Source organism: Emydura macquarii, unplaced genomic scaffold (assembly GCF_026122565.2).
Source record: "Emydura macquarii macquarii isolate MOO-44397 ecotype Brisbane River unplaced genomic scaffold, CSIRO-AGI_Emac_v2 contig_1477, whole genome shotgun sequence".
NCBI lineage: Eukaryota > Metazoa > Chordata > Testudines > Chelidae > Emydura > Emydura macquarii.
Window position 1 is genome coordinate 12,528,646 of NW_027131614.1, and position 14,874 is coordinate 12,543,519.

The window sequence follows — 14,874 nt, forward strand, 5'->3', positions numbered from 1 at the left end:
TACCCAGAAAACTTGTCAATTTCACTGCTCTAGTTGAACAGTGAAATTTACAACTATGGCAACCCCAGATTTCACCAGTTACCCTCTTTTCCTCTCTCTCTCGCCCTCCTTCCCTGTCTCTCTCTCACCCCTTCCTCCTCTCAAATCTATGGCAAAAAATTTGGCGTGGCGCTTTATATTCCCCAGCATTGGCATGCCGCTCAAAGCCTCTTAGCTTTGGCCAACATCACCTCTAGCCCAGGTCCATACTTGAGTTGTGCACCCCTGGTGTAAAGGTGGTAACCCTACCCATACTAGATCTGACATCTGTCATATCACAGCCTTATATACTCAGCCCTTCTTCCAACATATGGCTCACATTTGTCTGTAAATATAAAGTCCCATGGAAAATCAAGTGTTAGGGTACTTATTAAAATTTTCAGAAGTTAGGGGATACTTGCTACTTAAAAGGTTGAGAAACACTGGCCTATTTTACCTTGTCTGATATGCCCTCATTGGCTTCTATCCACTCCCAGCCTTCTTGCCACTAGAGGACCACTTGTCATTGGTTCCTCCAGCAGCTAATCATGGCTGGCCTCTTTAGACAGCTCTTGGAAAATTAAACATGCTGCTCTTTTCTCCCAAAAGAACACGTTCTGGGGCAGGATGCACCGATGTGTTGGAGCCTCCAGCATAGGGCAGCAAACATCTGGTAACCCCCAATCACAATGTGGAATCTGTTTATTTCTATTTTATGTAGTCATGGAAAACTCCAATCTACAGTTCAAACTGGCAGAAAATACATTAGAAACAGTGGCTGTCTTACTACTTCATTCCCTATGCAATCTGTCCCACAGAAAACAAGAGATCTCATTCTAATATAATCAAGAATATGGTGATGTTATCCCACTGAAATGGCATGAAGTCAATGAGAATCTTCCACTTGCAGTCAAAGGCACAAAGTGAGCACCAGAGAAAAAGGGATTTTTTTGAGTGGGGGAAGGAGGAAGCACCATAGGGAGAAAGGAAGACAGAGGGCAAAGACAGAATATGAGTGAATGATAACAAAAGTGTGTGTGTGTGAGAGAGAGAGAGAATGATTGTGGGAGAATGAGAAAGAGACAGGAGGGTGAGGTTTTGGGAGAGAAGAAGAAAGGGGGAGCAGATTGAAAACATGGAACAGAGTAAAGAGGAACAGGTTGAAGAGAAAGTGAGGGAAAAAGAGAAGGCACAAGCATGCATAGAAGATATAAGAACAGAAGACTCAAGAGAAAGGAGGAGAGTGTAGTCATAAAGGGAGAGGAAATAAAAGTAAGACTTGCCTGAGCGTTAAGGAGTGTATGAAGTTAGTTTCACTAGCAGTGCTAGCCATGCCACAGGGGACAGAGATGGATCCAATCACTGACCCACCTTTCTTCCACACTGGCCAAAAGAATTGGCTTGCCACAAAGAGTGGTACAGCAGCCACAGTCCACCATGTGCACAAAGCCTCATGGAGCTCCCACTGGAGTAGTGCAATTCCACATTGCCCCTGAAGTCAGGCCATACTTATAGGTACAATCTAACCCACATGGATTCACAAATAGTATTTTATGGAACACTGATTTGCATACCTTCTATTACACCAAAAATTCAATATGCATAAACATACACTTGCCGAGATTAATCATATGGGATTTCTTAAACTATTCTGTGCTTCGTTATAAACCTGAGGTCTGTTCTGTTCCAATGCCAAGTCATAGCTGGAAACAATAGTCTGAAGTGTGAATAAAAGTTTTTAATGCATAAATGAGAATGGATGGGTTTAGAAAAGATCTTTTGTCAAATACATGAATATTATTTCTTGCACTAAGGCGTTAAGCGCTAATGAAAACCAGACTCTGCGGTGTTTTGTTTCTCTGTCTAAGCTGTGCAAAACACAATTTTATATTTGCTGATGCAAAAGTATGCAGCATCTAATTGTAAAAGGTGTAAGTGCACTGTTTGTCACTAGATGGCAGGAAATTAAAGTACATTATTTCTAGTAAGAGTAGCCTTCATATTGATCACCTAAACCAATTAAATAAGCTAGATGCAACACTGTCAGTTCAGCAATAAGGTCAGAGTGAAAGATGCATCAGAGATTCTGAAGTGGAATCTACTTTAGTGGGTTTTTAACAATATTTTTAAAGCTGAGAATGTTTCTCCAAGGGCTACAGTCTGCTCTGTAATACCAATGTTACCCCCCAGTAACTGAACTGATTTCAGTAGTTATTCTAAACTGACAAAGGAATTTGACTCCACTGACTTCATATGCCACAAATATTTTTAAAATATCATTAAAGGCCATATGTGTGGGCAGAAGCTAACTTGCATGTAAGAAAAATATTAAACCTCAAGCTTCAGGGTTTAAGCCAATATGAGAACAAGATGAGACCTAATGCAAGGGGATCAATTTATCCCACATCTGCCTACTGCATGGTTTTTATCCTTTTCCATAAAGCATCTATTATTGGCCACTGTCAGAGAAAAGATACTGGGCTAGATGGACCAGCATCTGATCCAGTATGGCAGTTTCTAGGTTCCTAAAACAGGTCTCCCCACAAAGAATTTACAGGCCATAATGTCTAATCCTAAAAGAAGTTACCCTAAAATGTAAATTCTTTTGTCTACACTATGGAAACTAGTCAACATAGCTATGCTGGCATAGCCCCATAGTGTAAATGCAACCTACGACAATAGAAGGTTTTTTCTCTTGGGATATGAATACCACCTACCTGAACGAAGTTAGCTATGTGTAGACACAGCTAGGGGTTATGTTAGCATAGCTAAGGGTGAAGTTTTTTCACACCCATGACTAGCATAGCTATGCTAATATAACATTTCAGTGTAGACCAGGCCTTCGTTAAGACAATGGGAAGACAGATCCTACCTTCCTGCAATGAAAATCATGGGAGGGGCATTCTTCCTGTGGCTTCTCTGCTAGAATTCCCTCATGAGGATTCCCCATCATCATCATAGTGGGGGGGGGGGGGGGAGTAGTAGTTGACTCCCCTCATGGAAAAGCCATCACAAACCTCTTTGATCCTTTGGGTTCCATGGAAGGCCCTGAACCCCTATAGCAGCTCTGGCCTCACCCATGCCCCTCCAATAGGAGGTAACTACCTCAGCCCTTCAAGCCCATGAGATGGAAATGCTGCAAAAGTGAAATTTGACAAACTTCAGAGGCAGCCTATTTGTGTGGTAATAACTCAGTAGGAGTTAAACCTGTACCCAGCAGGCAACTGTGTTCTACTCTGCTCCTGCTAAAAACTTCAAAGAGAGGAACAGCTACTTGCATTTCCTGAACAGTTGAGTACAAGAGAAGTTTGAAACTTAAGCATCACTTCACACCCAGAGCATGAAGCTTTCACTCTTGTGAGTTGCGGAATCTAGACATAGGGCATACATGGTGAGTAGCTAAGGTTAAAGGGACTTAGCTCTCTCCCAGTCTATTTTCTGAGCCTTCCTACCACGCGCACGCCTGCCCATCTCAACTGGTGAAGCCCCATGTCCAGTGGCACCAGGGCCTGGAAGGAGTCGTCACATGTGGACATGAGCATCAAGTGATGCTGTGGCAGGCTCCACTGAATCTGTGAGAAGCAAGAGCCAAATGGGCCAGAGTAAGCAGCTGGGCCCAGCTCCACAGGACAGGAGCCACTGCTGCAGGGTGAGTGTGGGGTGATGAGTGCCAGGCAGGTTTCATACCAAAAGGCCAACTACAAGCTCATCTAACTGAAGCTAGCACTCTAGACTCAGCACAATCTGGATTCAGGCCAGAACACAAAACTGAAACTGCTTTAGTGACACTGATTGGAGATCTGCCAATGGATAAAGGCAGAGTCATTTCAGAGAAGCTCTTGGCTAGACTACAGCACTGCAATATACCTGGGCATGAAGCCTTCAGCACTTAGGCAACTCCAGCTAGTACAAAATGCTGCAGCACATCTCAGAAACACAGGCTACCATAAGCACAACACACCTGTTCTCTGCTCTCTGCTCTCTATGCTCACTTCCCATAGAATTTTGTATCAAGTTCAAGGTCTCCATCCTTATCTTCAAAGCAGCACATTGCCTGGGCCCAGGATACCTACAAGACTATCTAAAGCTCTGGAACAAAGACAATGGTCAGCAACTTTGCTCCTCTAGCACAGTGGAACTCTCAGCCATATGAGTAAAGCTCGTCTGTATGGGAGACAGAATCGTCTCTGGAGGTGATCCAAAACTGTAGAATGAATGCCCCAGGAACTAAGGACTATCACTATCCCCACCACTTTCTGCTCCAAATGAAAGTCATATTTCTTTGACCTTGCCTTTTCCAATAAACATAGTAAGATATATTTATATTTTTAAAAGAAAACCTACCAGAACCAGACACTCCACTGTGTGCGCTTCTCCCTCTGGGGAGAGGATGAGAGAACAAACAGCACGTGACAGATGTATATTCACACTGCTTAATGCATTACTGGACTGCGCTCAGATACTACAGTGGTGATCATGGAAAAAAAACTTATATAGAATAGAATGTGTTCATTAACCTGAAAGTCCATCTTAAATTTATTCCTAAATGTGGGGGTTGGGGAGGCAAAACAGAACTCGGTTGTGGGGGGCAGGGAACAACCTGCTCAACTACCCTAGGACCAGCGTCATGGGCACTGAAAGCTCTTACTTAAAAATTGAGATGTTTCAGAGGATATTCCGTCGCAAAGGTTCAAATGAAGTAACTAACTACATAATCAAAGCTAATTATTCCCACTGTAGAGTAATTGGTCTGGGTTTAAGTGGTTGTAGAAGAAGAATGTATCACAACTGCTTTGCACTGAGATGGGATCCCTTTTCTCTTCCCTACACAGGACCACATAACTGAGGAAACTGCCAAACCATGCACTTCCCTATAATTCACCTTGAAGCTTCTTGAAACCTGACAGCAAAAGTTTGAGGATGCATAGAAGGAACATGAAGAAAATATCAATTCTCTTCTCCTTCACCACGTGAGAGAAGTGGAAAAGGACTACTGACTCAGACTGGCGCTCAGCAATCTCCTCCCTAAGCACTGAAGATACTGAACCTTCCAGCTATTAGATTTTCAGGACTGTCAAATTGACTGGGGTCCTGGATTTGAAGAGCCTGACTGAGGAGACAGTACCAATGGTCATTTTCTGACCATATCCCAATTGTCACACATCCCAACCTATCTGACAAATCTCTCAGAGTATCTGAGGATGTATACTTCATTTCCCTGGTAATAGGAATGTCCTTCTGAGCCAATCTGCTATGACAGTCTCTTTGCTCCACAGATAAATGGAACTGAAGATAAAATTCAGTGCTGCAAATATAGTTTTAAAATATATATATTGAGGGATGTACAACAAATTGGTGACTAAGGTCTGGTCTATACTGATGCTGGCAGGAGACGGGAGATACACAAGCTACAGTACGTAGCTTGCGTACCTCCCGTCAACTTACTTACTGCACTGCACTCCAACTGGAGAGCACTTCCGACTGAGCGGGTCTCCATAGCCTGCTTAGTCAATCCCTCTGCATCGATACGTACAGCCCTGGCAGCCTAGACATACCCTAAGACCCTGTCTGCACTAGAGGGAAACAATACAGGCAGAAACTAGAGGCAGAACATTTTAGGGTATTTTCTCTCTGAAAACTTAGATTTCACAGAGTTTAAAGCCAGAAGGGACCATTTGGATCAGCTAATGTGACCTCCTGTATATCATATGCCATTAAATTTCACTCAGATACCACAATACCGAACCAAATAACTCTAGGGGGACCAAAGCATTTCAGTCTGCAGGAGACTAAATTGTGTGCCACAGACAGAGAACAGGAAAGACAGAGGTGCTACCAAGGCTCCTGCAAAGGCAGGGAATTGATTAGGTGAGATATACCTATATGATCCAAGCCCCTTGCTGCAGAGGAAGGCAAACCACACAAAGACCCCTCCAATCTGACCTGGAAGGAAATTCCTTCCCATCCCCAAATCTGGTGATCAGTTTGATCCTGAGCATGTGAGCAAGACACAAAAGCCAGGAATCTTAGAAAGAGGATTCTCTGGACCACCTCAGAGCACTGAGCGCCCATCCAGTGTCCCATTTCCAGCTGTGGCCAGTTTCTGGAACATCTTCTAGACCAGAAACACTCTTCCCCATTTCACCAAAACTGGAAACTTTGCAGAGCTGTGCACCAGTTTTCAGGAGGAAAATAACATGTTTTCATAACTTGAATAATAGAGCCATGTAACTTTATTTTCCTTTATATAAATTATGTAAAAATCTGAAATGCATGGTGCCCAAGTACCTATAGTTAGCTTGAAAGAGGACAACAGAAGTATCATTCCAAGCACACGTGGTAAGATGATCAGATGATAATCAAACAGTTTTAAACTTTTCCTGCCACTGCAGCTGACAGCCTAATTAACATCTGAGAGAGCATTTCCTTTTCATCTATCTTTAGTATAATACTTTACATAATGCTTCTATTCCTTCTAGGAGTATTCAATCAACAATATAAAGATAGTCCTCTAAAAAACCCTGGCAGCTGTGAATTGTCAAGTCATACACTACAGTATTTTATTGAACTTATTCTTTCAGAATTGCCTATTTCATATGGACATGTGGTAACCACTAGTTTATAATAAAAATCAACAGCTGTCATCTTTTTACACAGTGTAACTTCTATAGAACTTTCATAGATGTTCAAAGTCACTCAGAATTCTTACTGTATTTCAAAGCAAATATTGTCCTTATTTTCCTTTCTTCCCTAAGCTATAAACCCACTGAAATGCATCCATGGATGTTGCAAACAAGAAAAGTAGATCACGAGCACAATCTTTTGCATTGAATAACACACTGTGGAGGTGTCTCTCAGGTTGGGCCCCTTTCGAGCATTTTATATAACAAAATATATCAAGTTAAACCTTACCTGAGTCTGAATATGACCAGCCAAAATTTGGTCTTGTTTAGGAAATATGTGTAGAAAGGACTGTGTGGGATAATTTGTACACATTGCAGATTAGAACTACAAACCACTCCAATGTACAGGAGGGTGTATGTTCTAGTGGTTAAAGCATAGGACTGTGTCAAGAGACATTGATTCTATTCTTGTGTCTGCCAAAGACTTTGTTTGACCTTGGGTAAGTCCCTGTGCCTCAGTTTCCCCATCTGTGAAACAGATGCAAATATACTAACTTCACAACGATGACAAGGTCTAGTTCCTTAGTTATTTTAAAGCACTTACAGATCCTAGGATGAAAGATGCTATAAACATTCAAGGTGTTGTTCTTAATAATAAACACATATTATCTGACTTGCATGAGGAAGAAACACTTGCAATTCTTTTGGTATTTCCAGGCTTGATTTTTTTCACTAGGATTGAAAGGCTAGAAAAACTGATTGTATGCTGGAAGAATTGCCTTTCAACAGGGCTGGAAAGGTTAATGCCACATCTGGGAAATCTTGTTGGTGTGGACCCTCTGTGAATGGTAGCAGATGTCAGGGCCTTGTAGGACCGCTTCCTATTGCTTCCTATTGCAGAGTTTGGGTATAGTTTGGGTATAGTCTTCCTATTGCAGAGTTTGGGTATAGCAGATGTCAGGGCCTTGTAGGACTGCTTCCTTGTAGGACTTGTAGGACTGCTTCCCTGTAGGACTGCTTGTAGGACTTGTAGGACTGCTTCCTTGTAGGACTGCTTCCTGTTGCTTCCTATTGTGGAGTTTGGGTATAGTCTTACTGCAACTTGTTAATTTACACATGTACACCACTCTTGGAAAAGAGTCACAAATGGCATGTGAACAATACCTGCTTTTGGAACTCTTAGCCAAAACCAGAAAAACAAGAATTGACTCTAGGCAGACAGAAAGCAAACTCTCACATCACAGCATTCCCTCCAAGACTAAAAACTTACCTGCACACCAAGGAAGAGAATTCGTAAGGCTAAGTGTATGTCTACGCTGCAAATCCAGAACTGCGGCACCTGTAAACAGACTTAAGCTAGCTTTGATCTAAGCTAGTTCAAATAACAGTTGCAATGAAGCTGAGGCAGCTGCTCAAGTAGGTACCCAGGGTTGTGGGGGGAGAGAGGGGAGGGGCAGAGCTAGCCTGAACAACTCTGGCATCACTGTTGTTGTTACCTGAGCTAGCTTTGATTCAGCTAGACTGCCGTGCAGACATACCCTACGTGTAACAGTGCCGTCTGGTGGCCCTTGTCTAACATTAGTTTGTAGAGACTGGTCCTCCAACTCGTTCTTCTGTGGGAATTGTGTTGCTCTGCTCCTCCTGACTGTAGCCTTCACTACCCATCTAATCTTTGGATCACTTGGGTATCTAAACTCCACACACAGTTCTGTAACAAGTTAAGGAAACAAAAATCAAGAAGATGTCTTTGTCGCTCCCTGGCTCCAAGGAGCCATGCTGGTTTCGTTTGTTTTTTTGGGGGGGAGGAGGGGAGAAGAGACAGCGGACGTGATAATTTTAGGAATTGTCTAAAATATCTAGTTTAGTTTTACAACAGTTCAATGCTAGCCTATTACAAAATGCTGCTGGGCTTCTTTTATTCCCCCGTGCTACCATTTCCCTCTCAGGGTATGTCTACACAACAGTTTAAGCCCACGTCTGAGCCTGGGCTCAAGCCAAACCCCCCTTTTCTTCCAAATGTACTAACCTACAGCTCAGGCCCAGGACCCTGCAGGGCCGGAGGATCCAAACCTGTTTTAAGCTGGGACCTACGGTCCGAGCCCTATTAGTTTCCTATGTGCACATGGCCCCGGCTTGACTCAGGTCCCAGAAATCCTCTGGATGTATCCCAGAGTTCCTGGCAGGAGAGGAGCAGCACTGCAGGCAGCCAGTGCAGCAGCTGGAAGCACCATTACTGTCTAGCTGAGCGCACTCTCCCTTCCTTCTTCTCCCGCCATGGCACTGGTGGCTCCAGCTCTTCCTCGCTGCTGCTGCGCAGAGCTAAACCAGAGCAGGGAGCTAAGTTGACAGGCAGGAGGGGCAAAGGCATAACCAGAACTGATTTTTTGGCAGAGCCTGTGGTTGACATGGGTGGGCACACGCCTTATGTCACAAGTGAAACAGAGGCTGATAAAAACACGGGATTAATTGCTTAAAATCTGATTGGGTGGGCATGCTTTCAAAGTAGATGGCCCACCCAGGCCCACCTGTAGCTATGCCACTGAGGAGGGGGCTCCCAGCTGCCAGGATGTTGTGAGTCATCCCTCTCTGAGCCGGTCTGAGCCAGGAGCCCTGCTGCTTCCCCTCCCTGCATGGCAAGGATTGACCCTGCTCTACTCTCTGTCCCTTGCTCCTGGGCCCCCTCCTCCCTGCCTGGGGCTCTGTGTGCAAAGGCACCGGGGCTGTGTGCACTGGCAGGGCAGTAAGTAGGAATCAGCCCCAAAACTTCCCTGCAGCCTCCAAGGGATCCCTGTCTCCTGGGGTGTGACAAGGACAGGGATAAGGGATCTGCAGCCAGGCTGGAGTGAGTGTGTGTTTTTCCTCTGATACCTTCATTTCATGTCAAACTTCAAAACAGACAGACAAAAATAAAAAACTAACCAAACACAAACCACCTTCCCTGAACAGCCCATTTTAAAAATGAACAATTGCAAAGTTTCATGTTAATAGGTCAATAGCTCTGGAGACGGATGTCCTAATTATCCTCAGAACAGGTGCACAGGGGCATTTTCCTGCCAGTGTGACTCAGTCTAGGGGTGCAGAGCCCAATTCTCAAATTAGATGATCGTTCAGCATAACGCCTTCTCAAATTGCAGTCATTCTACTCAGACAGTCACTAAAGGAGCTAATTGTGCAGTTTAGGTATTCACATGCTCCTTATTGGGACCTGAGTCCCATCAGTAGCACTGCCACAATTACAAAACAGGGTGGGCAGTAGAGTTTCCGCACAGTGCACCATGTTCCTGGGCTGGGGTGCGGGGGCAAGGGACTAGACATTCTGGGATAAGGTTGCTTTGACTCGGGTCTGTGTACTTCAGTGTGGACACCAGAGCCCTAGGTTCAAGCATAGGTTAGAAAATCCTTAACCTAGGGTTAAAAATGGAGTGTAGACACTCAAGCCCAGGGTTCTCTGACAGGTCAGCTGACTCAAGTCCCACTAACCCTAGGCATACATTCCTGTGTAGAGGTAGTCTCAGTGTCCTTTTGGTCTTTGGGCTAAATTCAGCTCTAAACTATGTGGGCAGTTTTCCATTAAAGTAATTGGGAATTGCACTCTCACTAAGGACTGTTTGGCCCCTTCTCTTTCTGGACAGAAACAAAAGCCTTGTCTATAAAACAAAGTTGCACTGGGTTAACATAGATTTTTTTTAAAGAAATGTAGTTAAACCAGTGAAAACCCTTTGTGGACTCTCTTATTTCCGTTCAAGAGTGTCTTATTTCAGTTTAAAAAACAGTTTCCTAAGCCATTTAAACTACAATGAAATAAAGCTGGTTTAACCTCAGGTAAGAGTGTGCATCCATTTTCTGCACAAGTTTGACTAATTTTGTTTAAAAGGAAAAAAAATCACATCTTTAGCTAAATTGTCATTTAGACAAGCCCTGGGACAGTTTGAAAGTAGGAGACATGCTTAGTACCAAGCGACTCCCTCTCCCAGCTCTCACTACTTGACTTTGAACTGATGCAGGTCTCTGAAGGCAGTACAGGAACATATTCAGCCTGGGGATCTGTAGCTCCATCACTACCAACACTTCTATTGTGGCTACTTTTGCTATTTTTCAACTACTGGATCTCTTCCAGCTATCCCACAATGCTGAAAGAGATACATTCTAAATAGGTGTTAAACGTGCGTGATTGCCTTATCCTTTGCAGTATACAGCTACTAGTGGTTAATTTTCATTCCCCCATACTGTTATTTCATCTCTGTTTATCTTGGGAGTTTAATTGTCATGTCCTCTTCCATTGTACTTCAAAGAGTGCTGCAGAAAGATACCTCCAAAAGGATAAACATTAGGGATGAAACCTTTTCCCAGTGAAATCATTAGCAAAACTCCACTTGACTTCAGTAGGGTCAGGATTTCACCCTAAACGCCAAGGTTTTGGTATGAGAGTAGCAAACATGTTATATTGCTTACACTTTAGTAAACTGTTGTATTACTTAAACTCTGTGAGGGTGGCATAGGGAAGGAGATGTTGTAGCAAGAAAAACAATTAAGAAGGGTGTAAGAAAGATGGAAGGTAAAACAGTGGGTTATTTTTCCTTGCTGCAATATTATCCTTTCCTGCCAGCTCAGCACACAAGATACCCCAATTTACTAACATTTAATTTACACCACCATATAAATGAACTCTGAATGTATCCCTATTTGTTAAAATAAATTGTAAGCTCTTTGGAGAGTAGGCCATGTCTTTGGGTATGCTGTTACCACACATAACAGTGGGGATACCACTCTTGTATAGGGTCTATAGCACTACCACAATACAAAAGTTAATCATAACCAGAGTGGGGAATTTTCAAGTAAAAATGTGGCCCAATAAAATGATCAAGTGACACTGTTTCAAAATGAGTTCCAGAGGGGTAGCCGCATTAGTCTGTTTTTAGCAAAACAACAAGAGTCCTGTGGCACCTTAAAGACTAACAAATTTATTTGGGCATAAGCTTTCATGGGCTGAAGTGGGTTCCTGCCCATGAAAGCTTATGCCCAAATAAACTTGTTAGTCTTTAAGGTGCCATAGGACTCTCATTGTTTTGTTTTAAAATGGTTATGCATAAATTACATTACTTATTGTACCATATCCAAGTAGTATATTAGAAAATTATGTGTTTTTATTACAAGATCAATGCAAAGATTTGCAAGAAAATGTGGCTATTTGACTGCAGGAGACAGAAAGTAATGTAGCCAAGCGCTACACAACATCACATACTGAGAGGTAAGAGCACTCACACACACACGGACAAATTCACCCCTGCTAAAACTTCGTTGAAAACAGAAGATTTACATCAGAAATGAAGCTGAGCCTTTATGCAGGAGCAAGGATACTGTTTGGTTACAGGCAGCTCAGTGGATGAACACTAGTAAATTCACAAAAGGGAATAATCCTGCACTGGCAGAGAGATGGATTAGATGACCTACTAGGTCTTTTCCATCCCTAATGTCTATCCTATGATTAGTGTCAGATTTAGTGCCACCATCGGAAAAAACAAAGGAAAATGTTAACTTGCTTTTCAATCACTGAGCACAAAGTGTGCATGATTTAATACAATTCTTTTCAAAAAGTTCCCTTTTTCCCAATGAAACATTAACAGGGATTGAATAGTATTTCTCTCATGTTCAAAACTTGCCTGGTTTTATTAGTTAGTCCCTAAAGCTCTTACTGACCACAGAGAGCTGGGGCGTCAGTGTTTCTGAAGCACTTTGTTTTCCCTTTAATACTTCTATACTACTTGCATAAAGGGAAATGATCAATTTGTTACATTTCAGAGTTAATTTTTGCAAGTAACCTCTGAGATATCTATAACTGAAAAAAAATTGAGAGAAAAACATTTTCCTCTCTTTTTTTTTCTCTTTGCTTGTGTTATACATTTGGCAGCCCTTTGTGCAGAGTTTCCACTGTTTCCCTTGAACTTCCCCTATTTGTGTGGGTCTTTCACATAGCAAGGGAGACAAAAACCAATTCAAAATATAGGAAAGTGTAATGGTAAAGATTCGACAGGGGGACCCAAGGACTAAAAGTATTTTAAAACTCTTTTTAAAAAACTGGCTATGTTCCGGTAATATTATTACTGTAATTTCTCTCCTGGACCCAGCACCTTCCAAGTCCAAGTCTTCTGATAGCACTCATCACTACCCAGTCCATCTCTCCGCCCTTCACCACTTCCGATCGTCTTTCTCACTACTGACATTTTATCTTTGATCAAACCCCCTCCAGGACTAACACACGCTGGGAAATGATCTCCAGCAATGACACTTATCGCGCGTTAACTGCCTCTCGTTCATAGGCCAGGCACTGCTGGGCGAGGTGTTGGGAGCCGGCAGGCAGGCAGGCGTGGCCGGCTACAAAACGCCTGTCAGGTTGGGATCTGTCCCGCAGTAACAGACCACCACAAACCACTCCTGTCTCTGGGCGATTTATTTTCGGCTGGTGCTTTGACAAGCCAGGCACCGAATAGAAGCGCGGCTGGTGGCTTTCCCAGTTGCTCTAACGAAGCCGATCACGCTGGTCTCTGCCCGAAACACCAACCCCGTTTGCCCCCCGGGAAAGGAGCGCTCCTCCCAGCAGTCCTTGGACGGCCTCTTGCTGCCTACATGCCCCCCGGCTCGCTGCGCGCCCACAGGGGCTTTCCCGAGCATGGGCTCGGCGCTGCCCCTGCCTGCCCCGCACCAGGCGCTGCCAGTGAATCAGTCTCATGCCCGGGCAAAGCAGGGGTCAGCTAGTACCACGGAAACGCTGCTTTTCCCGGTACCCGACTGGGGGGGGGGCACGATCCCGGGGCACGCTCCGACTGGAGGCGGTTCCGATCTGCGAGCGGGGAGGGAGCCGCTGACCCAGCCCTGTCACACCGCAGGACTCGCTCCCCCGAGGAAGGCTGTCGGCGCATCCTCCGGCAGCGCCGCTTCGGATGCAGCTGCTCGCCCCGCACACCAGCCATCGGCCTCCCCAGCTGTGGCCCCGTTCGGGGCCGCGCCCCCCGCGCCCTTAGAGAGCAGACTCCAGCTGCCCACTGGGACCGCCAGCTGCACCCCACGCCAGCCTGCCTGGTGCCCCCCAGCCCGGCTCCAGCCACAGCCCCAGCCCGGCTCCTGTCGCCGAGAGGAGGCAACCTCCTGCCCGCAACTTTCTTCACCGACGTATCCACACGGACTGCGGCAGGACAGAGAGACCAGAGACCGGAGACCGCCCCCCGCCCTGCTCCTCCCCCCGAGGAGATCGGCGCTGGTTGCTTTGTGTGCATAGGAGCTGCCAGCCACCTGGCCACGGTGCGGCTGCTGCAGCGGGGCGCTTAACTGCATCCCTTGTTCCTTGCACCATGAAACTCCCTGTGACTCCCACTGGCCGGAGAGCTGCTCTTCTGCCTCTTTGTCTGCTCTTCCTGAAGACCTGGGTGCCCGTGCAAAGCTACCTCTACAACAACCGCTATGCCGGGTAAGTCCGCTTCTAGCTCTCATTGAACGCACGGCTGCTGATAGGGTTGGGATTGATGAGCTGCTGGACTTGTCTTATTAGCGAGGGTGATCATCTTAAACACCGCTGCTTAATTTTTAAAAACCCCATAAATTATTCAGATCGCCTTTTTCTTTCTCCTCTACACTGTAGCCCCTGCTAAGAATCTGGCTCTGTTTTCCCCCACTGCATTAACTTTCTGGCCTACACTGGATTTTAATTGCATTATGCTCTAGGTCCCTTTTGGTAATAGTCCATTACACACTTAGAGTAATACTTAAGTATGAAGGATGCTACCCCCAAAGCAGTAGCATTGCCCAAATATGACCAATCTATTTAGAAACAAGGCTTTTCCTTTACACAGAGGATTTAAAAAACAAAAAACTGGAGGCTGCATTTTATTCTAAAGCAATAGAAGTTTGCATTTCTTGTAAAAGTGAATGTACATGTTTTCTGAAACAAAATATATCAAATCCAAAACATCAAGGGAAGCTGATTAATTTTGCTGTAATGGATTTTGGTGATATTTTTACATTATTTAAAATTAGATCATTTAAGAGTAATCTTTGTGTTAGAAAGGGAGAAAGTATGGTCTACATATCAATGAAAAAAAGTGTAACATCATTGGGCCTAGGTATTCTTTTCACACACAAACACACAGATACACTTTTTGTAGGGTAGATCTTTATTAAGGATTGAACCAAAATAATGTGATCATCAATAGATATAGTAACATCATTGACTAATTTCTAA

General features: G+C 44.3%; 1 protein-coding gene across 1 annotated transcript in view; it reads left to right on the forward strand.

The window, feature by feature from the left end:
• The first annotated feature begins 13,849 nt into the window (after positions 1-13,849).
• CPA6 (carboxypeptidase A6) overlaps positions 13,850-14,874 on the forward strand; it is a 101,543-nt gene continuing 100,518 nt past the window's right edge. The window contains exon 1 of the mRNA XM_067553846.1: positions 13,850-14,103. Coding sequence (XP_067409947.1) covers positions 13,988-14,103 — 116 coding nt within the window. The 5' untranslated portion in view covers positions 13,850-13,987. The remainder of the gene's footprint in view (positions 14,104-14,874) is intronic.